The sequence below is a fragment of the Branchiostoma floridae genome, chromosome 18 (assembly GCF_000003815.2).
Source record: "Branchiostoma floridae strain S238N-H82 chromosome 18, Bfl_VNyyK, whole genome shotgun sequence".
Classification (NCBI taxonomy): domain Eukaryota; kingdom Metazoa; phylum Chordata; class Leptocardii; order Amphioxiformes; family Branchiostomatidae; genus Branchiostoma; species Branchiostoma floridae.
Genome location: NC_049996.1, coordinates 8,704,451 through 8,730,107, shown reverse-complemented (window position 1 = coordinate 8,730,107; position 25,657 = coordinate 8,704,451). Strand labels below are relative to the sequence as shown.

At 40.5% G+C, this 25,657-nt stretch overlaps 1 protein-coding gene across 1 annotated transcript; it reads left to right on the top strand.

Moving 5' to 3' along the window:
- Positions 1–277: 277 nt before the first annotated feature.
- LOC118405635 (protein CNPPD1-like) lies at positions 278–21,422 on the top strand. The gene is made up of 9 exons (XM_035805203.1): positions 278–466; positions 2,351–2,453; positions 3,091–3,172; positions 3,548–3,668; positions 8,996–9,068; positions 9,610–9,665; positions 14,215–14,276; positions 16,617–16,734; positions 18,626–21,422. Exons 1-9 carry the CDS (start codon positions 398–400, stop codon positions 19,304–19,306), a joined length of 1,365 nt encoding a protein of 454 aa, XP_035661096.1. The 5' UTR covers positions 278–397; the 3' UTR covers positions 19,307–21,422.
- Positions 21,423–25,657: the final 4,235 nt, after the last annotated feature.

Sequence of the window (25,657 nt, the reverse complement as noted above, 5' to 3'; positions counted from 1 at the left end):
CGCGCAGTGGCATTTGCAACTTACGACAGGTGGGGGAAAGAAAAATGACAAGTCTTTGGCACTGGTAGCATCCAAACAAGATCAAATAATATCCAAATAAATTCTAACATGTCTAAGCATACGTTGATTCTGATACTCTGGCACAAAATACATTTAGAATGTCATTTTTAAATATATTTTGCATTATCATTTGTAATATCTACATTTTGTGCGTGAAAAATCGTTATCAACGTATTTTTTCCCATTCGCTGCGGTGGTGACAAGAGACCGCGTTACGACATACCTTCCCATCATCCTCCTCTTCCGGTGCCCCAGTTTGGCGGGGTCATTATTTTGTCAAATATGCAGTAAAACAGCGTCGATTTTCGCCATTTCTGTGCCCTACAGGGTGACAAAAATGGATTTTAACAAGTTTTTACAACCTCCTGGTCTAAATCTGACCGACTCTGAAGACGATTTCGAGCAGGTAAGCTGTCAGAATGGCGACTTTTACGTAGCCTTTTTTATGATGGCTGTGTTTTGCAATCTCTTGTCCTAGTTACGTTGCCTTTTTAGGTAATCTTTTCACAAAATACTAACCAACGTTGATGAAATACTCATTGACTTTTGTTGTATACCTCAGTTATAATTGAATTCTATCGTACTGTTGGACGATCGAAGACCAAGGAAGCTTGCACAGTACATGACAAATTATGTTGTTGACACTCATCGTGCCATGGATAGGGGGAGGGGGGCAAAGAATTATGCAACAACACGGATATGAACTCATGATGATGATTTATCATATGACATGAAATATAGACTGTACCATGCCCTAAAGGCTTGAAGTTTTGTTCTACATTTTGTATCATACATTAGTGACAACATAGAAAGAATTCTGCTGTGCTATTCAAACATGTCAATACTTTTATGTTCATGAATCATGTTGATAACTAGTTGTACTACTTGTAGTAAACTAGTTGATGATCTTGTCACAATAGTTTTTCACTTATAAGTTATAATAATTCTTCATAATTGGATACTTCTGTTGTGGTGGTATATTTCTATTGCGTCAGCAATACCAACTTGCGTGTGTCTGTTTCTTCCTGTTCCATTGATGATATAGGAAAATTGACATACATATGCATTTGCCACCCGATGTTGATTCGTATCTTTTATGATCATTGGTTGTTCATGATATTTCACCTATAAGAAACTTGGTTCACAGCTGATGATTGCAGCCACACTGAAATTTAATGCAGTCATCCTCTTTTGATGGGAATAATAAATGCCATAATACTATCCCTTTGTATCCTGGGTAAAATGGAGAAGTTTAGCCTAGTAGGTAATGCCTTCTGCGCTGCTGCACACAAGGCAAAGCCATACATACATGCAACATAAAAGAGAATATATACAAGTTCTATTTTTTTCCAAGTCCAAAAAACGTTTCCGGTTTTAACCGGACTTGAACCGAAACTTTTTTACAAGTCTAGTGCCGGGTTCGGCGCGGCGTACCGTAATGTAACACAAAACTTCCTTGTACATGTAGTTGTTTTGTTTTTCCTTGCAACAATTAAATTTAATTTTCGCGGTTTTACAATTAAATTTAATTTTCGCGGCTTTACAATTGAATTTAATTTTCGCGGTTTTACAATTGAATTTGATTTTCGCGGCACTCCGTTCCTAAGTGGACGGCCTCTCAGCTGAGGTCTGGCGGAAACACTGAAATAAGGATAAAGCAGATTAGATTGAAAAACACAACATATACTTTTATAGTTCACGAGTTGTCAATATCATGTTAATATACAGGAAGGTAAAGATGACAATTTACCACTGGGAAGATGATTAGGTACATGTAGGATTCTTGCCAGTGCAGTTGGGTGGAGGATGCCTTTATGCTGTGATTTGTGTCCCCTATGCTCTGATGCCCCTAGCCCCCTACACTTTGTGACATTACTTGCAACCAGCATAGGGGCATAGCATAGTTTGAGTTTGACTCTGAAAATATAAGTGTCCTCAATCCTTATGCACTTCTGTTTTAGTTAGTTACACTGTATTGATAAACTGTTTTGAGTTTTGGCACAAGTAAAAAAGATGAAAATGAAAAAAAAAGATGATTCCTACATAACGTTACTGACCGAAACAGGATACACAGCATTTTTTTCCCTAGGCCCTACTGAGTGCCAACTTTGAACCCTGATAGTTATAAAGATGACTAAGCACAAATTACAGCACATCTGTGCCTTGCCTACCTTCACTCTAACACCTGGAGGTCAATGCCAGCATGTACACTTATATTTTGATAACAGGTCGGCGTTCTTTGAAATCATGCCTTCAATATAATTGTTTCTACACTTTGCGATTTGCCCAGGTTTCTCCTGCACACAGAGAGCTGACAGAAAGGCTGCGGAAGACTTTGTACCATGGAAGTCTCACAGATGAGGAGCTGAAAAGGCCGTCAGCGGTCGCCACAGGTTTGTCAACAGTACTTATAATATCAGATGTACAAGTTGGTTATCCGTGTGCCGAGAAGGTTATGTTTTTGATGAAGTTTATGGGATCATTTTGGAACATTGCATGGTGAACTGTACCACTCAAGATGCTATGAAAATATGGATGAATTGTTGGGATGTTGTACAGAATACCACAGAACCCCCCAGCAACATTCTTTGGAAGAGCAATGGTAGTTTTATGGAATTGTAGATGTTGTATTTCTAATTTCTGAAGGAACAACAGTGTCTTGAATTTTAAGTTGCCGGGTATGTCTATCTCATATTTCAACTGAAAGCAGTAAGAGATTCACTGTAGTCAGTAAACAATGCTATCTTGTTTCGAATTTTTGGTTATATTCTTTATATAGCTGGTATGAACTGCCCTTTGCCATAACACATGAGCTGTTGATGAACCTGAATTTGTTTCCATGAAACTGACATCATCTAATAGTAGAAATTGGACAAATACAGACTCATGGGTTGATTAAATGGATAAATGATGTAAATCACTGTATGGCTGATACAAAACGGAGGTTGGACAAACCTCCATTTGGGTGATTTGTGATGAAACTATACATGTACATGAATACTGCAAAGTGCATTCTTTGTTATACTACAGACATAGCAGTGGAGTTATTACAAAAAGCTGCACCTTCACCAAAGAACAGACTGAGGGAGAAGTATGCAGCATCTGTTGTCAAGTAAGTAACTGTAGCATCTATTGCATCAATAACAAATTCAGTGATGTTTCTCTATTTACCAAAACTTGTAGCAGTAGCATTTTGAATGTTTGAAAGATGGCCAAATACATAGCAACATATGCATGTGTCTGTGTCTGTGTAGAATGAAAACAGTTCTACTGAATGAAACATTGATATTTATATTACTCGCCAACAAATGAAAAGACTACCTTTTAATATTAGCCTTTGGTGTTTTGAAGCAATGTGAGTGATTTTGGACCTAAGCCTAGCGTAGCATAAAATGTCCAGAAACGCACATTTTTCTCTTCTGATTGTAAGTAGAATTCTTTCTGCCATGCATATGGTCATTCATCCTGACCTTACCCTGTTCCATAGTGGTGTGTCCATCTCGCCTTGTACCCTGATGTTGGGAATGTGGTACGTGGAGAGATTAAAACACAGGAACCCTGAATACCTGCAGACAGTGTCCTCATCTGACCTCTTCTTGGTCTCCATGGTAAGTATTCACATGTTTTTATGAATACCATGTAATTTTTGTTTAATTTGAGTATAGGTAAGTATATAAGTGTGTTTTGCTATAGATTGAAGATCACTTTCTTTTGAAAACACATGTTGTATTGTATGTGTATAGAAGTAGTATGGAGTAGCTTAGAATGTTTTTATCAATACCTAATATCCAAGCAGACCCTATGGTAGCATAAAATAGTATCAAAAGCTGACAGAGGAGTGAAGCCAGCCTAGGAGTGTGTATGGCTACCAACAATGAATACTAGTACCATGTAAATCCTGTAGAGTACGGCAAAGTATAAAAATGTATTTTGCAATAGATTGAAGTTCACTTGCTTCTGAAAACATGTGTGTTATTGTATGTGTATAGTACGGAGTAGCTTCAAATTACAAATCCTGTCATGTTTGGTGTCCTGTTTTCCCCCTGCCAATAGCGTAACCATTTCAAACCATGATGTGAAGCACGGTAAAACAAAATCCCAAACTTGAGACCCTACTTGGAAACACAACAGTGACAGTCAATTCTGCCACCTGTCCTCTTTGTAAACATTTTACCCCAACATCCTTCCACTTATCACAAAGCCAACCATGGTTTCTCCATAGATAAGCTCACAGTATTATGGGCCAACAAGTGTTCACTAAACACAGAACCAAAGATAAGGGGATTTCTGTCTGTAGAATAATGACATGCGTTAGCTCTTGGTCTTAAGTCTCAAGCCGAGTGGCTACTTTCTTATTTGAACAAGAATTTGGCAAGGACGGGAAGGCAGACTTGTTGGAGTCTGTGAGGAGGGGCAGGGGTGGGTAATTCCTCCTGAAAGGATTTATATACTTACTTCGGAGAAAGGAGAGGAATTTCTGTCCGTTGGTACAGCCAGTAGGACAACAGCCTCAAGAGCGAAGAAGGAGAAACTATTTCAAGACTTAAGCCGTTGCAAACTACTTGAAGAAACCTTAATCTGAATCTCACACAGTTCCAGGAGCCTCGATACATCTTAGAATTCAGAGTTGACTGTACTTGAAGGAGACTATACTTTCTGCTCTCAAGCAATTTGAATTCGTTTTGTCACAAGAAGTCTAGGATTTGAGAGGAATTTACCAGGAAAAAGGTTCATGTAATGCACGGAAAGCCAATGCTTAATGATGTTGCTTTAATGATATACAGGCCTTCCCCAGAAATGTAGGTTCAGGAAATCTTTGCCTTACAGCGGATATGATCCAGAACTTGTCTAAGTAAGTAGCTATTAGCAGCAGTACTGGGAAGAAGTGTCCATGGACGTGTTCAGCGAAGCATGAAAGGAATGAGGTTCTGCCCCTTCATTAGAAAGTCGGGTGGCATCGCTAATTGCGGACGCCCAAAGTCAAGGGCAGAAGTCTCTCAGCTGGAGTGCTCGCAGTCTGGAGAGCGTCTGACTTGATGGCTTCTTCTTGGAACTGGTGATAGTATTAGGAGTCAGCCAGCGTTTTTTTTTTTACATAATTAGAAAAAGTGTCTTTGTGGTCATGTCTGGGAAGGAAGCGTCTTTACAAAGGAAGTGGGATTTAAGTTTTTAATATGTCAGAAAATGACTTAATTTGATGGATGACATCCTCTAGGGACTCCAAAACTAATACTGGAGAATTCAGCAAAAAAAAACGTGCTGCTAAACCATAGGACTAAACATCCAGTTCATTCTTTCCCATGCTTGGTTTGCCTGATGTTCACCCCCACTCCCAGTTAGACTGTAAGAGACAATCATCGCCATCCCAATCATGTTTTTATTGCCATTCTTGTTTAAAGAGGGGAACAAGGGTGCGATCTATTGGGCTACTATTGGGTGACATGTGGCCACAGGCGAAAATCAAAGCACGCGCGGATGTCCTCCACAAAGTGAAGTCAGTGTGGCCTGAGATATAGAAGAGGTGTTGTCCTCGAAAGTGGCCAGTGTGTCTACCGTGAACCAGCCATTGTTGTTACTGGTAGGGAATCATTCACTTTCCCGCTCTTGAAGCAGCTGCGCCAAAAGCAGCTAGAAGAGCCTTGTTTTGTTGACTCTGTGGCCGCCACTTCAGAAGTCAGTGTGGCGGAATACTGTTTGGAAAAACCTGAATTGGTCGTTGCTGCCAACAAGCCATGACGAATAGTACGTTCAATGCTGTCACCTGCCAGCCATGGTGAAAAGGTGTATGAAGTACATGTAAGATGGTTGCACAAAAAAAACATACATGTCTATTATGTAGCTGTACATGTTCTTGTGTGTTAAGTGTGCTCTCTCTTTTGTACTTGTGTGCATGCATGTTGGATATGCTGACAAGTCTGAGATAGTCAAGGATTTAATTACCTCCATGAAAAATGGACATGCTATGGTCTTGATTTTTTGGATGCAGATAGCTTGTGATGTAAGGAAGAAGTGTTGTATATTTGGGCCCCTGGTGGCTTGCTCTGTAACTGCAGGGACAGTTTTGTCAAAATCTTCCAAGGAGCATAACAGAGTATATGACCAATGGATTTCCATGTTATTTTTAGACATAGTTATTGATAAAATTGGTTGATGTTTCAGTAACATATAGACATTATGTTTAGTCAAAGATGTTTGCTTAGTATAGAAATCTCCATGCCAGATTAACAGTGTCCTAGCAGCCACCTTTAACCTTTTATACATTTATCTAATGTCAAGGTCTGTGTTGAACTCAGGTTCGTTGCTCCCATTGAGAAAGAGTTGCTGCTCTCAGACCATGAAGAGGAGGCCCTCCTAGGGGGGGTTGGGTTACTGGGTCAGGGCTCTAAATCCTTTTTCCTGCATACCTGCACTGTTGCAGGTAACATTGAAAATTACTGGTGCAGGTAAAATTGAAAATTACCTGTACCAGACAAATTTTACCTGAACTACTCTGAATTTAGGAAGTATGGAAATTGTTTAGGAACCATTGCTATTTTTTTTCTTTTATAATTATACTTATACTTCATAGGTAGTAACAGTCAATGCAGCTAATAACAATCCGCATACATCTACATTATAGGACATTTATGTATAATACCCAGTACATGGACCAGTGCAGGTTAGGTGCAGGTAGAAACTAGAAACACCTGCACAGCACAGCTCCAATTTTACCTGCACTAACCTGCATATACAGGTGGTGTTTCGAGCCCTGTGGGTAGACAGACGTGTTGTAACTTTTCCTCTGCCATGTGACATGAAGTATCACATATTTGGGATGCCTCATCCTGTCAATCAGACTAGGCCACACCTGTATCGAGGGCGGAGTTTAAGGCTGTCAGAGTGATTGACAGGGAAGATGGACAACGGAAAGTTTCCACAGCGTGTCTCATTTTACCAGGAAGTTGCAACTATCACTGTGTGGTTGAAAGGAATAGGGTAGATAGTGTTAAGGAAAAGTATAGTTCTCACAAAGGTTATTGACACCAGCAAGTTAAGAGGTTTTTCACTACACAATTACATTTGTATGCAGTAGAGCAGTTTTATAATAGCATATTTGAGGGTATTTGTGAAGCAGTCTTTGTCTTTGGAAAGAAAAAGTTATAACAAGAGATCACATATACAAGATTTTAAAAAATTGTTCATGGTCATTGAGTGTCCTACCAAATGTTAGCTCATTTCTTGTAGCCTGTTCTTGTAGCCTGTCTTGTAAAGGGAGTATAGTAAACCACTGCTTGCCATTGCCTTGTTGGTCTTGTTTTTTAAGATACAAGGCAACGTTACAACCTTGCTAGCAAGAGACTTCTAGTGACTTGTTGCTGCCTAACAGACTGCTGAGTAAAAATGAAGAGTGTTTCTGTTTAACTTCGAAATGTGTCCACAAAGCTTTCTGGACTGGGTACCTTATCCTTCTATTTTTAGTAAAACTGTGTTTGTGGCTGACATGAACTTGTCACCTCCAGAGTTTTCACGCCTCTGTCAAACACAAGACTTTGTGTTGAAAAGTGCCACCCCACCTATTCCGTGTCGTGCATGTTTTTCAAGCAGGATTGACTGTATACAGCTCAACAGCGTGGTCTCTGCCCTGCCACAAGTGACATAAGTTCTCGCGTTACGCCCTAACGAGATGCCTTACATCAGGACAAGCCACGTTGTATATTTACCACAACTGCAACATATTATGGCGAGGAATTCGGCATGGAATGTGCGGACTCCGCGCGCCGGACGGGATATTATGGTTTGGGGACGGCGCACACAGTGTTCCACATCTAATCATGACCGGCTGCCATGTTTGCAAACAGTTTGCTGTTTTATGCGGTTTGAATGGGAACCCTTGAACTGGTTGGTGGCATGCCAGAGGAGGGTCTGCCCCCTTTCTTTGTGGAAGGAATGTGACAGCTCGCTTAGAGGGCCGAGTTACACCGTGGACACAAAACCTTTGCTACCAATGATTAGTCAAAATAAGTGACAGGAGGGAGACAAACACTTACACCTGACTATGGCTCTCTTCTACCATTTGCGGGGTTTTTGCCGTGGACACAAAACCTTTGCTACTGATGATTAGTAAAAATAAGTGACAGGATTGAGACAAACACTTACACCTGACCATGACTATCCTCTGACGTTTGTTGGGTGGCTCGCTTAGTGTTACACCTTCGACACCTGACCACGGCTCTCTCCTACCATTTGGCAGGTCACACCGTCACACAAAACCTTTGCTACTGACAATTAGTCAAAATAAATGACAGGAGGGAGACAAACACTAAACACTTGACCATGGCTGTCTTCTAGGGTTTGGCCAGCTGAATCTTAAACCTATTACCGTAGTATTAGTCATTCAACCAATCACAAATCACCCTGACCACTTAGTGATTACCTTACCTCTGCGTTATACAATGCTGAAATAACCTTAACCCTTTAGTCCATTTCAACCAAAGTCTTGTATCATTTGCATCCTATTGAATAACCAAGTCTTCTCATACCCTTTAGGGTATTGCACCAGTCTATGTTTACACAAATCAACTAGGATTGAACAAAAATATACATGAGTTAACAAAATCCTCAACTCACTCAAAGTTTAACCAAACTATATGCAATTTGTCTACCGGTCACTTCCAGATGTAAAGACACTACCAGGAAAAATTTGCTTTTTGTCAAAAAAAGGGGCCAACATAGATATGAGGTCCCCATAGAGAGTACATTTTGTACATTGATGACTGTTTTTGTACTGTGAATAATGGCATTTCCATGTTGATTGCATTTTTGTGGTTTTGGTGGCAGTCACATTACCACTAATTTGTGGTAAAATGAAATACCACAAATACACCAATGTGACTTAATTAATCGTACTGAAACATTGATACTAACTATTGCCTTGTTTGTTTGTTTGTTTGTTTAGATGGTAGCCTCTAAGTACCTGTATGATGAGGGAGAAGACGAAGAGGTGTTTAATGATGAATGGGCTGAAGCAGGTGAGAATAATTGTTTTTTGTTTTATTGTATGTATTTATTATTTCATAGACCATGAAAACAAAAATAAGGTTTACATAAGACAGACCTAAATTTGGTTAAGGACAACCCTCGGATAGGACGTTAAATGGAGGTCCCGTGTTTGAGGAGAGCCACACCTCTAGCACATAAAAGAACCCACCACACTTATTGAAAAGAGTAGTAGTACTTCCTGGTGAGTGGATGAAGTAATCTGTTAGAATATGCAGCTTGTACTCTTCAGTACGAACCAGGTGTGCTATGCTACATGTATGAGGCGGTTTACTAGGTTTGCAATGCAAACAAATAAGACAACATGACATGTGGTAGAAGAAAATTTGTTAGGTGTACATGTAGCAAATAACAATCATCAGAACAGCGAGTCATCTATCTGATGAAGGTCAGAGTTCTCGACCGGAAATTTATGGTGAGTCTTTCTATTGTATTTGAGCAAAGTATAAACTTTTTCACTATACAATCATCAATGTACATTCATGTATCTATCTTATTCTTCCCTATCTGCAGGCAAACGTGATGTGGAGGAGGTCAACACACTGGAGGCCAGCTTCCTTGTTGCCATGGTAATTTTCAGATAAAAAAATAAATAGTAACACGGCAGAACTGCTGAATGGCCATCAAATGCCATTTTTCAACCATTTAAGAGGTGTGAAGGCCTGAGGCTGATCCTCACTTTCAATGTTTTCAGAAGTTATGATACCAGTATTACTGTGGTTTATCCAAGTTTACTTCATACCTATAGTTAAATTGCTACACATCATTATATGTGTGCTTGAAATTGTTGTCCAAAACCATCTTTTAGGGACACAACTGAAAGACAAGATGTATGTGGATAAGTGGAGGGATCTAGTGAAAAAACTCCATACAAATGAGGGTGTACATGTGTTAGACTGTTTCTGTATTGTATGTGTGCTGTATCCTTGGTTGATCAGTGAAAAATGTGTTTGTACCGAGACTGTGTAGGTCTTTTGCAGGCAGGGTTGGACGAGTCCACTAGCCCTATTGTCCCGGGCAAGTGAAAATGCCAATCTGGCAAGTGCATGTCCTTCCCCACTTGCCTTGCAAGTTAGCTTTTCTCCATTTAGTGAGATTTTTATGTTCTTGCTACTTTTCACAGTCATGGCATCAAGCATTGGTTAACACAGAAAATAGAGCCAATAACAAGAATTCCATTAAAGGACATGAAAATACGTAGAAAAATGTCATTTAAATTTCGGGCAAGTGAAAAGTTAGTTCGGGCAAGTAAATTTTTTAAGCACTTGCCCGATAGGACAAGTCAATTTTAGAAAACTTGTCCAACCCTGATCAAGACTGTGTAGTCTTTTGCAGGTGGCTTGTACATTTTGTACATCAGTACAAATTATTCCTTCCATTAAGCAGAAAGACCCGGTGTTTAATCAGACCCTTCCACTCCACTAGTCATCGCCGCCTTTTCACCTGTCAGAAACGCGGCTCTGTTTTGTGTCAAAACACGGAGGGTAGTTATTGAGAACTGGCTGTGATTGCATTTTTGACACCTGTGGTGGTACGGCTCCAGAGGTCACTCCTAGCTCTGGGCAGTTTGAACGATTAGATCTCACTCACTCCGTGGAAGAACAATAGAGACAGATAGCGATCGGAACAATTGCTGTTAATTGCTTCGGTGTCTTCTTTAGGCATGTGATTTGATCTTTTGCTGTTTGGGATGTGTAAATGTTCGCTTAAATGTCTCCTTTCTTCGAGGATGAGCTGAGGGATTAGGCTACAGGCGCAGGTGTGGTGAGGATCGTTTGGGAGCTGCTTACTCCGAGAGGGAGATGTTTCAATCCTTCCTCATGTGAAATCACAGCTATTTACTCCATTGACTCCATTTGCTCTATTGACTCCAAGAATTCACCAAAAACAATACCTTCATTCAGAACTGAAAAAGATAAGCATTTTAAAAAGGGGAAGATATTTCAATCCTTCCTAATATGAAGCCACAGTAATTTATGCTTCTATTAACTCAAAGAATTCACCCGAAACAACAAAATTCATTCAGAACTGTAAAAGATAAACATTAAAAAAAGTGGAAGATGTTTCAGTGCTTCCCAACATGAAGCTACACAAATTTTTGCTTCTGCTGACTCCAACAGTTCACCAAAAACAGTGCTTCCATTCAGAACGGAAAAGATAAGACAGAAGGTGGAGTGACATTTTTCAATCCTTGTTAACATGAATATACAGCAATTTTTACTGCTTTAACCGATTCGAGAGTTTGCCCAAAACAGTTCCTTTATTCAGAATGCATTGTAAAATATAGAAATTAAAAGAGGCAGGAAATGTTTCAATCATTCCTAACATGTCAAGCTACTGCAGTTTATGCTTCTACTGACTCCAAGAGCTCGCCCAAAACAACATCTTCATTTAGAACTGTAAAAGATAGAAATTAAAAGAGGAGGCAGATGTTTCAGTCCTTTCTAGCATGAAACCTTAAGCAATTATTGCTTCTACCGACTCTCAGAGTTCACCCAAAACAACACTTTCGTTCAGGACTTTAAAAGATAAGACGAAATGGTAGTTTACAGTCAACAAGGCAGGTACAAGATGTGGTAATAAGTAGGAGCTTCCCTGGGAGCGACATGTGTGTTCATGTTGTCTTTCTGTGAGTCACAAGATAAGTGCTTCCCTTTCTCACAATGTGGCTGTAAATGTCAACAGCCTTGACAGTTTGGAGTCTTCTTAGCCGAGATCGGTTACAAAGGAGACTATTTCTACAGGAAAGGGACCATTGTTGGCCCTGAAAGATGGATGTCTGTTGTTGGAGGGACTCGTATGGTGGGAAAGGAAGTTCCCTCTTTGATGGTAGTAACATGTACATAAACAGCTCTAGTTATCTGCCTGTGATATCTGGCACCACAAAGAAACCGAGGCACACTTTTGTGCAGCTACAGTGACAAACGCCTCGGGCTATCCTCTGGTTTGTGTGTGGAGTGCAGACACTTCTAGTCTAAAAGCGACCCCTACATGTACATTGCAGAGTCTTGGGTACAGCAGTCAGTTATGGTACCGGAGTGACTACCACTGTCTGAGGCGAAACTAGACAAATTTGTTATAAATAGACAAAATGCATACTCAGATGGGGATTGCCAATAGACATGTTATCATATCCATACTGAAATGAAATTATCATAAACATTAGAAGTACAAACTCATGTATAGTGTAGGGCTACTACAGTTTTGTAGTAATGGAATGAGTGTGTGTGTTATGTATGTGTGTAGTATGCATGTGTTTGTCAGCATGTATGTACGACTGTGAGTGTCTGTGTACATTGTAGGATTGTCAATAGTAATACTAATAGTGTAACAGTTATATAGTTTGTTTTGCAAACTTAAGGCTAAAAGGGTGTATGATAGTTTTGACCATTTTAACAATCTATAGCATTGAGCATTCTTCTCACACTTTTTCTGACTAGTGAAGTAGAAAGATGCCCAACAGATAAGGCCTCAGCTGTATTGTAGATGCGATAACTGGCGGCTTGGATTAAAAGAATCCTTGCTGTCAATCACCTTGATGGGTTTGGTGTCAGGACAAGGGGGTCTCAGTGGGTAATATAATGGTCTACACCTGTGGCTTAACTTTCAAATGCCAGGGTACAAGGACATCTTAATTTGCCATCCAAGGATGTTCCGTTCATTGAGTATTAGGAGGGGTGGCCATTGCATCTCCACATTTTGACAAAGATGAAAATAAGATGTAGAAGTTTTAAGTTGAAAATGTTGTCTCTGCCATTTGCTACATATGTCTTCTTCTTCCGTGTTTTAACATTTTCACTTTTATAAACTGTAAAGTATCTACTGTTGTCACATGGAAGCACTCTGAGTGTGCCTTTGTCGATAATACTTCAATACCATATTTGGACATTGGAATGGCTGTTACAATGTTTTGTTTGAGGACACCAAATTTCTCAACCTCTGGCGCATTTCACATTTAAACATGTGTTTTATTGGGTGGGTATGATAGAAATAAAATGCAACACAGTGTAGTCTACATCACCCTCAGTCCCAGCCCTTCCACGGGTCGGATTACCCTTTGGCCGTTGGGTAATCCGACCCACGGTTGGGCTGGTACAGAATACACCGTGTAATATCACATGTATATCATTGTAGCCTCTTCGAGATCTTTTATTAAGCCAATGTAAACCCAAGTTGCCAATCAGTTAGACTAGTCCAGAACTCAGGAGCTATCACCTGTAGAATACTTCTGGTATTTGGATTACCAAAATCCTTACTTTAAATCACCAGTAATTTTTGCCATACAAAGTTACGTACAGTGGGTGATCTCAGCCATGGTATTAACGTCTTGTTAAGCTGTTAATTGTAAGTTGCTAAATGCCAGTTCCTCCCACTTCCACCTGAAGTCAATACCTGTAAAGTTACAGATTAAGGAAGGAGATTAGTAATGAATGGAGAAGGGAAAGTTGGAGGAAGGGAATGTTTAAGAAGATGATTATCGAGGGACAATAGTGATATACAGGTGTAAAGAGATGGAAGAAGAGGGAAGGAAGAAAGTAATGAGAGAAATTCAAGTGTGGTCATCTTTGATTGGGGACTTCCTTCTTTGTGTGTAATTTTTTTATGTGAGAAGCCCTTTCCATAAATCATTATGTTGTAGTATTATTGGAAAATATTGTGTTGTATTATGTATGAAAATATCAAATGTATCATTTGGAAATGATATGAAAGTTTGTGTCATACAAATAAGTATCACTTGAAAATGTCATTCATATCATGTGAAAAAAATCTTTGCCGTGAAAAAATTGCTACGTACATGTATATGCAATTACAAATGAATATTTTGCATTGTTTGATATGGTAGGAACAAATTTGTATGTTTCTATAGGAGAAAGACCCATTGGGTAGTAGTTGCTTTTATTGTCTACTTCTATGAATGATAGCTAATGTGTGACTTCGCTTTCTGTGTAAATGGCATTCACAATTTTCCTTAATTCATCTTATATATTGGACATTTTTAGTTAGGAGCCCTTTGTACAAGATATGCATTTTATTTAGTAATAGTGCAAAAATAAGGCAACTTTGTTGTTGTTATTGGTCGTGTGTGAAACAAACAAATAATTTCTGTGTTCTCTGCAGGACTGGCAGTTGTTCACCCGTTCTGAGGAGTTCCTGCTGTATGTGAACCTGCTGGAGGCGAGGTACGTCACAGGTTCAGGGTACATGGGTTCTAATCCCATGTCAACTTTGAGAAGTGTATGATGCATCAGGGTTCTAGATTTGATTTTAGCAAAGCAACCACCTTGGGAAATGGGGTCTTGGCCATTTTGTGATGAAGAGATTAATTTTGAAAATGTAGGGTACCTGTGGGGGGACTATATTCTTTTCAAATCATATGTTATTAAGTAGAAGGATTTTTTGTCAGTTTGGAGGTTCATGTCAACATTTTTCATATTATTTGACATGTTAATTGTTGAAAAATATATGTAATCGTAATGGTAGTAATTTAGTGTGGTGGTCACAAATAATAGCATGATGGCCTGTTACGCTAAAATGCACTAGCTAGAATCCTGCCCATTCCAGCTTAACATCACTTAACCTTGTCTCTCACCAGAGATTTCCATTCTTGTTCTGTAAGAAGTGCCAACGAGGTATCCGGTTTAAGAAGACAGACTTGTCAATCTGGTATTGCAGGTGGCCAGACTGTTATCTGAAGACATGAATAAAATCTAACGTATTACATATGGGGAAAAAAACTTATGTAGCTGGCAAAAGAAATGTTTATGTGTCTAGACTCTCCATCCACTTTGTGTTGGAATGCCTGTTGGACCAGGTGCTCTAGAACCCATTCCTTAATTCGCTCATTAACTGATGTTACCGCCAAAATGTCTGAATGTACAGTTACCCAGAGGGTAGCAGAAACGAACATTGGAGCAAACTACTACCCGGATGGTACCTAGGCTAGGTATATTCTGAGTAATGAATTCAACATGAGACCTCCCAAAGTGGTAGCTCCAGTGTTGAGAAGTCACTTGTCAATCATCATGACAGGTGATGATCTAGGATCTCCCTGGTATGCCCCAGTCCTACAGCTATAATATCAGGTAGACTCACTGATAAAGAAAACTCAGGAGCTACATGAACATTTATCACCTGTAGAACAGTGAGATATCAGGGTTGTCTTACATGGTGTCTTCACAAAGTTAGTAGACTCTCAGGTCGAGTTCCAAAGTGTTAGGCCCACAGTTGAGAAGTCGCTTGTCAATCATTACGACAGGTGATGATCCAGGATCTCCCCCGGTATGCCCCAGTTCTACAACTATAACACAGTCTCAGGTAGACTCACTGATAAAAAACTAAGGGGGCCACATGTACATTTATAACTTGTAGAACAGTGAGATAGCAGGGTTGTCGTACATGGTGTCTTCACAAAGCGCAAAGTTAGTAGAATCTCAGGTCGAGTTCCAAAGTGTTAGGCCCACAGTTGAGAAGTCACTTGTCAATCATTGCGACAGGTGATGATCCGGGATCTCCCCCGGTATGCCCCAGTACTACAGCTATAATACAGTACACCTGAACCTGATGGGTTAGGATTAGTGGGCATTGTTGTCCTGAAAGTGAATCTGACAAGTGGAAGAGGATGTGGAACAACGTTTGTTTATTCTTTCAAGCTAACGATGAGTGGATGGTATGATTGTTTTTTCATTGGATTCATAAGGAATTGCCCTCCTCCTGAAACATAATTTCTTTTTTTAAAATGCTTTGACTGTTCTGAAAGTTGTATGTTGCCAGCTGTAACATTGCGGAACAACATTTATTTATTTATTCCTTCAAGCTAACGATGAGTGGATGACATGAACTAGGGATTGTTTTTTCATTGATTTTACGAGGAAGTGCCCTTGCACTGAAAATAAAATGTTGCTTCTGATCTCGTGTCCTTAGGCAAAGCACTCCGCCCAGGTGTAGTAAAAATGTGTGTCTGACTTCAGTAGGGGAGCTAAAAGGCAGTGGAAGGAGAGTGGTGGGCTTTGCCTCCTAATACTATGCCCTATACACAGTGGATAACAATCCACTACCTCTACGGCCTTAAAAAGAATATTGGACTACCTTTACCTTTCTCATTTTGTAGAACAGGATCTTAACTAAGGCACGATCTACACACAGTTTTTCCCGATATCGGCGAGCCTACAACCTCTCGCCGACAGCTTTTTTTCATCGTCTAGATGGAACTACTATATCGCCATTACGATATCGGGAAAATTTCTCCCGAAAGGTCCGGACCATTCGTACGAATACTACGATACTTGACCGATAGCTTAGCAGGGGTCCCCGACAGCTTGGCGCGCGTGTAAATGCTTCCCGACTTCGGGAAGGCTCATTAGCATATAACGCCATGTGGAAAATCGCGCTATATGTTTATGACTGCAAGCACCATGGGTGTCCGGCCCCCTACGTTCTAGATCCCTCCCGACATTTCCACAGATATCGGTAAAAACTGTGTGTAGATTGGGCCTAAAACTCTTCTTTGTTCTCATCTGCAGGATAGCAGTGACGGAAGGGAGGCGGCGAGGATGGTTCTCCTATACAGACATGTGGGCGCTATGGCAACAGGCGTGGCTCTGGGACAACATGGCCGTCACTGCCCAGTGGATGATGGAGGTATAGACACAAGGAGATTCTCCAAATCCAGCATGCTTTTCCAGCCCAAGCCCATGTTTAGAGATACTACAGTGTAGGAAACACATCAGATGCTACAGTTGAAACGTTTCCCACCAAAATATGCATAGTTTAGGACATTCAAAGTGGATCTGGAAAATAACCTGCCAAGTGGATGCTGGAGGTATAGACACAAGAGAGAACTTCTCTAGATCCAGCATGCATTTAGCATCGTGCTTAACCCTTCCCAGCCCGAACCCTTGTGTAGAGATACTAGGGTGTAGGGTATACGTAGCTTCTGTCAAATACTACAGTTGAAAAAGTTTTCCACCTAAAATATCCATAGTTGCAGATGTTCAAAGTGGATTCGGAAAATAACCAACACGTACATGAATCGATGATGGTTAGACATCCAGGTAAATAAGACTCCATTCACAGCTTGAATATAAAACTTATCTCCAACAAAATTTCTCCAGTGTCACTGACGAAAGACACCGGATGGTTGTATGAAACATCTGACCATTTACGAAATCATATCCAGTTGCTTGACTAACTGCTTTTTGGTGCAACATGTACATGTATGTTGCAGCTGTGTTCACTCATTCTCATGGTGACAACCAGCAGAGGTGAAAACCCAGTGGTCAAAGAAGAAGAAAAGAAAAGAAAAAAAAATTGCCAGCACACTAATAACAGTGACCCCCACTTCATTTCATTTCACAGAAAATTGGGTTTCAATTTGCTGGAAGCAATTTGCTGGGAACAGTGTGTTCCAGTGGCTGGGTCAGGGGTCAAGAGTGCACATTCCTGGACTAATGCAGTTTGTCGGTCGGTGGGGAGCAATTTGTAGGGTAGCCGTGCATGGCAGTTCCCTACGGCACTTTGGGAAGAAGAAATGGGCACTGAGATAGCAGTCTTGTCTTACACATGGTGTCTTCACAAAGCGTGAGACTAAGTAGAGTCTCAGATAGACTGATAAAAAAACTCAGGAGCTTCATGTACATCTGTATCACCTGTCGTTCAGTAGGGAGCAATTTGTAGGGTAGCCGTGCATGGCAGTTCCCTTCGGCACTTTGGGAAGAAGAAACGGGCACTGAGATAGCAGTGGTGTCTTGAATGGGGTCTTCACAAAGCTTACAGTTCCCTACGGCACTTTTGGAAGAAGAAACGGTCACTTAGATAGCAGTCTTGTCTTACATTGTGTCCTCACAAAGACTGATAAACTCAGGTGATACATGTACATGTAGCTCCTGAGTTTATCAGGATTTAGTGTTAAGTTAGTTAAGTTCAAGGGCACTGATAAAACAAGAAAGCTTCTGAAAAAAACTGGCCGGTGCGTATTTAGGAAAAAGCCTGGATGTTAAACAAAATCACATGAAAAAAAAGAGTTTTTAAACATCGAATTACTGAATTGGTCTGTCTTCTATTAAAAAACATTACATGAGATTTGTCTAACAAAGAAAAATTGTTACAAGTGGGGTTCGAACCCAAGATCCACGGCTGCAAAAGCAAATCGCTTTATCCACCCAGCGCATAGACCGCTCGGCCACGCAAGCTGATTGCGTAATCGTGCGTACAGAAGGGGCTACATGTATCAAAAGAGTTTGGTTAAATTGACCGATCCATGCATCCATGGAGCTACGCATCGGCAAAAAAACTCAGGAGAAACATGTACATGTATCACCTGTAGAAAAATAAGATTGCCTTACTTTGTGTCTTCTTACTTACTTACATCTTACAGTTTCTGAGGTACATAAAGCTAAATGAGTCTCACTTGAAAACTGTATATAACTGACTTGAGAGTTTACTTTGAGTTGCCCCCATTGACTTCAGGACGACAGAATTTTAGTTAACTTGTCCAACCCTGTAAACTGACTTTTACATTACGTATCTACAGGTGATGTGCCTGTGCATCGTGGCCTACAGCGCCTGTATCGCAGCTCTGGTCGGCACCAGCGCCGTGGCCCACCAGGCTTCGCAGCTGTCCTCAAGCCTCATCACAGCCCCTGCTACCTCCCCAGCCACCCAGGAGGCAGCCTGGCTCAAACCGGTGGGAACCGGCTCAAACCAGCTGGAACCGGAGGAGGCTCTCTGTGAGGAGATGATGACGGAAGAAGAGGTGTCCAGCATCCTGGTGACCATTCCCCGCATCCGGGATTCCGTCCTGGAATTCTCGAGTGCCGTTCTCAATGGTGTTGACGGGAACGCGGCCAACGACAGGACATTCCGGTCAGGACCGGTTGAGACTAGTTTGGTGGTAGTCGGAACCGACACAGGCCAGTCAGAACTGGTTAGAGGTAACCAGCTCTGGGACAGGCCGTACGGAGGGACCAGTGGGAATCTGGCCTTTGACCTCTTTGGTTACCATGTCAACCACACGAGATACCTGCTCTCTCAGGTGAAGAGGATACGCACAGGTGACGGACAGAAGAATCCGACCAAGGTGTTCCACAGACATGATGATGCGTGTAAAGACGACAAGTGCATCTCCAGAAAGTACCTCCTTGTCCCGTCCTACCACGACATTGTGGTGGGATGTAGTACACAATCGTTCCCTCAGCCTGTCCTAACGGCATGAAGGCTGGAGGTGGTTTTCTGGGGCCAGTCAATTTTACAAGGATCTTAGTACAAAGGCTTAAGTCTTAGTACAAAATGTATGTTGATAAAGGTTAGACATCCAGGTAATAAGATATGCCAACAAGCAGTTACTCAGGCAACTGGGTATCTAAAATCATGCTTAGTAATTGCTTTGTGGCATAAGTCTGAGTGTGTACTGGGCAAACCTGGAGTTTTTAATATGTTTTACAGAAAAAAAAGCAAAAGAAAACAAAAAAAAAGACATTGGGAAAGAAGCTTCCTTACATTTTTATAGGAAGTCAGGCTTACCTACATTTTTATTGAAGAGCGGCTAGGATTTTCCTGCGGGCTTTTATGGGAAAGAAAGGAAGCAACAAAAATGGGAAGGGGCTTCCTTTCATTTTTTTGGGAACACTCCATACTATTTCCTTCTTCTGGTATTGCTCTGTTTGTTTGTTTTCGTGGTCAGTCTTACTGTAGTTCTTGCAGTGGCAGGGGATTAGGTGCCAATGTACAGATGTAATTATGAATAATGGCTGTAATTCAGCATAAATGTAATTTTTTTATACTCTTTAACTATCATACCAAGTGTTCTTAAATAGGTTAGTATGGGTATCAGTGCAAGAGATTATTTCCAAAGTCTTTGGAGATGTTGTTTTGTGATAAACTACTCCAGGACAAATTGAAATGTACAATTTTGTACATAGAATCTGTAATAAATAGTGAATTTTTACATGGTAGTGGGATGGATGTTTTACATGGTAGTGGGATGGTGTTGTGTTTGAGTCAAACTCTGTGACATTGTTTGTCAGTGTTAGAACCTCATTAACCTCATGTGTTAGGAAAAGTGTTCATGCAATACCTTTTGTTGTTGTTGTCCTCATTTTACGTCTATTATTAATATGCTATACGTGGTCTCTTGAAATACACTGTTTAATGGATGGACTATTGGCACTTAGTGAATGGAGCTGGATTTTGAGATTAAGTTTTAAGCCATACAAATTTTGATACCTTGTTTTACGACTTTTTTATTGAAGGGCTGTCTCCAGCTTTACGTTTTTACCTACCACTCATTATTCAGGAGCCCATGTTGTTGACGTTTATGGTTAAATCTAATATGTCAGCTGGCAAAAGAATGTTTTCATCAATTTTATGCCATGAACTTCAGATTTTTTGGATCGACAGAATGAAATTTTTGTCCATCCCAACAAGCAAATTTCTGTCTTTGGATGAAGGGATGGGTCCTGGAGACAGCCATGCTTTTATCAATTATTTATGTTTACACAAAGTCTGAAATTGCTGGGTATAATGGCTCTCCATGAAGACTTTTTTTGTATTTTCCTTGATAAATGTTGAAACAATGTATTAAACTTGTGTGCCTAAGACTTCTGTTATCCTATCGACAAGGTGTTTGGAAGGGTAAGACTTAGTAAAGAATCTGACAAGGTCTTTTTCATACAACAAGTTTGTAAAATCCTGTTATGCAGTAGAAGATGTGAAAATATTGTTAATATTTCAATATTGCTCCTTTCAGAGTAAGCTACTTTTATGAATGTAATGACCATTACTGGTATGGCATTTAGCATGACTATTTATACATTTATCAAAAACTTATTTATTACAACTTAAGTTTTAAATCACATTGTAGAAGTCATTTGACAGTGTTAATAGCATATTTGGCTAACATTTTATATTGTCTTAAACATGTATTACTGTTAACTTTGCAGGGTTCTAGCCAGGATTTTAGTGTAGTGTAATGATGAGGTTTCAAAGCAACCAACCAAATGGAGGGATTGTGTGTAAGGGAGTCTTCATTCTGTGAAGATATTGAAATTATAACTTAGGTAAAAGTTGGCATTCTGAAGGTACACATGGGTCTGACATTATTGCACAACTTAATACTGTACCATTAGGCTTGTTGAAAATAAGCGTAACGGTCCTAAATTTAGCATGACGGTTGCAAATAATATCGGGATGGCCTGGTAGGTAGCGGGAACCCTGCTGTGTGCCATAGATGCTCTTTTAGGGAAACATTTGAACTGTATTTTCATGTGAAATTTTGTACCATCAAGGACAATGTGTTTGTCATTATTAAAACTATGACGCCTTTGATTTTACATGTATTGTTGTTCTTCTCAATTTTAGATATTGGTATTTAAATTCTTGTGCAAATTCTTCAATTCTTCACAAGCATTCTACAAGACCGCTGAAAACATTACTAAAAGTAATGGCAACGACCATTTACGATTCAGAAATTTGCAGAGCCACTCAGTTCCTTTGAAAGTTGCTCCAGACATAACATTTTCTAAATTATTCCTTACATATACATAATCAACCAAACAACTGTCAATAAAGAAACCCCTGCTATTATAATGCTACAACACTGGTACATTCTGAGTGAAAGAACATAAAAACCCAATGTTATGAAATATCTTCAATTATCTACATGTTATTCAATCAAACTGTTGAAACCAGCTCAATCTAAAACGTAAAAGAAACTCCTCTTCAATATGAATCAAAGACTGACAAAATTAATTCATGCTAACATTATTCACCACTAAACTGTCCTGAATTGAATTGAAATATGAATAGAATAGGATATGGTTAATACGTTGCTATCTTGATATTTATATACTAACGTGTATATTATTCCTTTATTTGCAATCTAAGAAATTGATTAGTTGTGATAACATTTGTTGTTTCCCCTTTCTTCTGAAAAAAGTGTTGATCCTTTGATACAAATGTGTGTGTTATTCCTCTATTTGTCATCTAAGAACTTAATCAATTGTGATCATATTTGTTGGTTCCCCTTTCTTCTGAAACAAGTGTGGATCCTTCGATACCTTTAGCCAGACTGCACTGGTCTACCACCCACTTGTGCTTGCTATTCTATTGTGATTCACATGGTGGCGCTGCTACACAGTGTCCAGTTACCACACAAAATGCATTTGACTTCATTTCATCGTGACCATGGGCTTGGTAAACCACAGGCTGCATTGCTTGAGTGACGTAGAGATGATAGTGTTATTAGAAGAAGTATGATTATTATTAATATGATAAGTATGATTATTATTTACAAGACATGGATAAATCATATATAGAAAACATGTCAAGATGAAGTCTGCTTTTCCAAGGATTTGAATTCATTCTTCAGAACGAAGTCCACGTTGCATGCTGTTGACTGTTATAGGGGAAGCGGCCTGGTTGCTCCGTCTACAGCCACATGGCCATCACCAGTCCTATCGCCCAGACAAGGTACAGCGTACCACTGCAAGGGAGAAATACATTAAAGATTAAGGAAAGCATACTACGTGTATATGGTCCAGGTTCTGAGACGATAGACCGATCCTAGCCGCCTATCACAACTAGCTGTCCAACCAATGTTAGCATGGCCATACCCAGAAGTGATTCAACCGAGGAGAGAATTGTTACATTTCCATCAAATACTAGTATTGGGCAGGACTGGGGGTTAGATCTGTGGTTACCTAACACACGTTTCAGCACCAAGGAAAGTACCCAACATTCTCTACAAAATCTACTACAAGCCACTCCACCAATACCAAGGGTTTCAGTTTGTGCTCAAGTCTTTGAGTACAAACTGAACCTCCAACTGTACTCCTTTAACAATGATTGCTACAGACACTCATACTTTCCGCGAACAGTGTAGTTCAATATTGGAATCTACTACCATACACTGTGACAAGAACCTGCCAAGTACAGGGAGAAGGTCACTAAACACCTGAAGAGCCAGCAATAACTGTACAGCACCAGTTCCTGGGCGTTTTACCCCAACAAAAGGCCTAGGGGTGTTGTCCATTACTTCCAGAACCAGAACCTTGTTCTAAAGCCCTTACCAGTGAGATACGTAGATCTGTGGTGGGCCAGCCCGGCTGCGTACACCGCCGGCGCGGTCAGGGCTGTACACGTCGCCGCGGCGGCACGTTCCGGGCCACTTCCCGCCGGCGGACACGTGAGCGCCGCTCGTGGACTCCCCTCTTCCCACCACCTGCACCACTCCGATCATGCCAAGATCGGAGTGAAGCAGGTTGTGACAGTGGACGTACAGCGGGCCCATGTATCTGTAAGATTCCAACATTGTCACCTTAACCAGAAGGTTATGTTTTGAGCGTGTTTGTCTGTCTCTGTGTGTGTGCGTGTGTGTGTGTGTGTCAACAGCATAACTCGAGAAGCCCTGGATGGATCCTGATGACATTTGGTAGGTGGTTAGGGGTCAGGAAAACGAAGGTCAAGTTCGATAATGCCCCCTCCCCCAGCGGCTTGTCAAGCGGAACGTAATTTTTTTATATCTCGTATTCTGGACATGCTGTGGTTGCGATTTTTGAGTTGCCCTTGGGGCAGAGAGAAAGTGCTGCAAGTTTGGACTCCCTAGCGGCTTTTTTGGAACTGCAGCCACCGATGTCATTCATAAATATAAGTCAGTGTGGCCTAATATTGGAATAAGATAGTGTGGCCTAAAGTGATAATTTCTAAGTAGATTATGGGCTAGTTGTGGGATAGTCCTGACCTGTGCAGCTGGAAGCGGATGGTGATGTTACTGAGGGGCGGCATGATGACCGTGTCCCGCCACTGACCCACGGGGGTGTAGATGGACTTCTCCTTTGTCCAGCTCTCGTTCCAGGCGTGAGTTAGGTTGACAGGGAAGGGTGCGGGCCAGACAGTTGAGACGTTAACTTCCGGATCCTGGTGATAGCACAGCTTGCCCTTGGAGACAAGAATAAATATCAAAATGCCTGAATAAATAATGAGTCAATTTGATTCGTATCTAATGAAAAGAAGCATATTGTTTTTTTTTTAAAGATCGGTGACCAGGGCCAGATGGCTGTCACCATGGTAACGTGTAAAGTAGTAGACACACCTTATATTGATCAATTACATAATGTAAGGGGCAAGACAGAGCCGAAGAAACCGGTCACTACATATATTAAAAAAATGGCAGTTTTGTTAGGCTAGGCCATGTAGGCCATAGGTAGACATTAATCATCTGCAGGAATGTTGCCTTTCCAGTGTAATTCTAATTCAGAACGACTCATAAAAAATGGATAAAATCACAACGTATCTAGGTACCTGTAGATCGAAATACGCCTTGGATGAAGGACCAATGACCACTTCATAGTTTCCGTATGGTCCTTCATACTTGTTGTAGGACACCACTTGGAAATGGTGGACATGCATGTGGAAAGGATGCACCAACGTGGGGTTGGTGTTCAGGAGATGCCACTCCTGAAATGGGGAAAAGTGTTTTTTAATGACTTAAAATCCAAGAACAGTTCTCCCTTACGGACGGGACTGAATAAGGCGTCTCATGGTTCTAAGTTCGCATGCAGAGCGAAATGTATTTTGGGTAAGATGTCAAAGGTGAAAATGTCCAGACTTCGTCGGTCGATTCGCATAATAATATAGGACATGTTTTTATGTCTCGGGGGTCTTCACCTTTGATATATTACCCACAATGCATTTCGTTGCAAATGCGTACTCAGAACTATGAATCTCCTTAGTCTGACGTCTGCTTTGTCCACTGTAAATAAGAGAGTCAACAATGGGATAGTGCAAGCTAAAAATGACCATGCAAAGAAAAATCTATGAGAGAATACTGATGATAACGTTATTCCCTACTGACCTGATACGTGTCTACCTCATCCTTGTACCTGTAGTAAGTTGGTGAGACGTATCGTTGGCGGTTGAATTCAAATCCTGGTCCGAACTCAACCACGAACCTGCCTTGGATCTGATGTATACAAAATCGTTCATTATGTTAGATTATACATGCTCCTTTAAAACAAAGACGGACAATCAGTATACTGGATACGTTAGGCCCCTGATGTGCAGCATTCCTGTTTGGGTATGATTTGAGGGGTTCCAATTCTTCATATAAAGTTATCTTTGCATTGCGTGATCTGGACCCTCTAAAACAACATTTCCTGCATTTAAGAGGCACATTTAGAATTGTCAAGTTTAAAGACAATGTCAAAGTCAAAGAGATCAGTAACTAATAATTACCTGATGATGATGAATACTTACCTGCTCATCCGTTAGGTTTCGCAAGTCGGCGTTGTAGACTGGACGGGACGGCAGTTCTTCAGGAAAGTCCATGATGGCGTTGATTGTACCTTTATAGCAAAAAAAAATAACCTTCTTGAAGGACGGATTAAAGGAAAGAAATAAAGGCGTACATTATCAACGAAATTGAACTGAACATTAGGCCATGTTGTTTTGATTATATGTATGACAGTCGAGCGCGCGTCAATTTTCCTCTGTTTTCGACCATTGTAAATCGTACAAAGCAGCTGTCAACTGAGCACATAAAATATATGCTGCAAATAAAAAAAATATC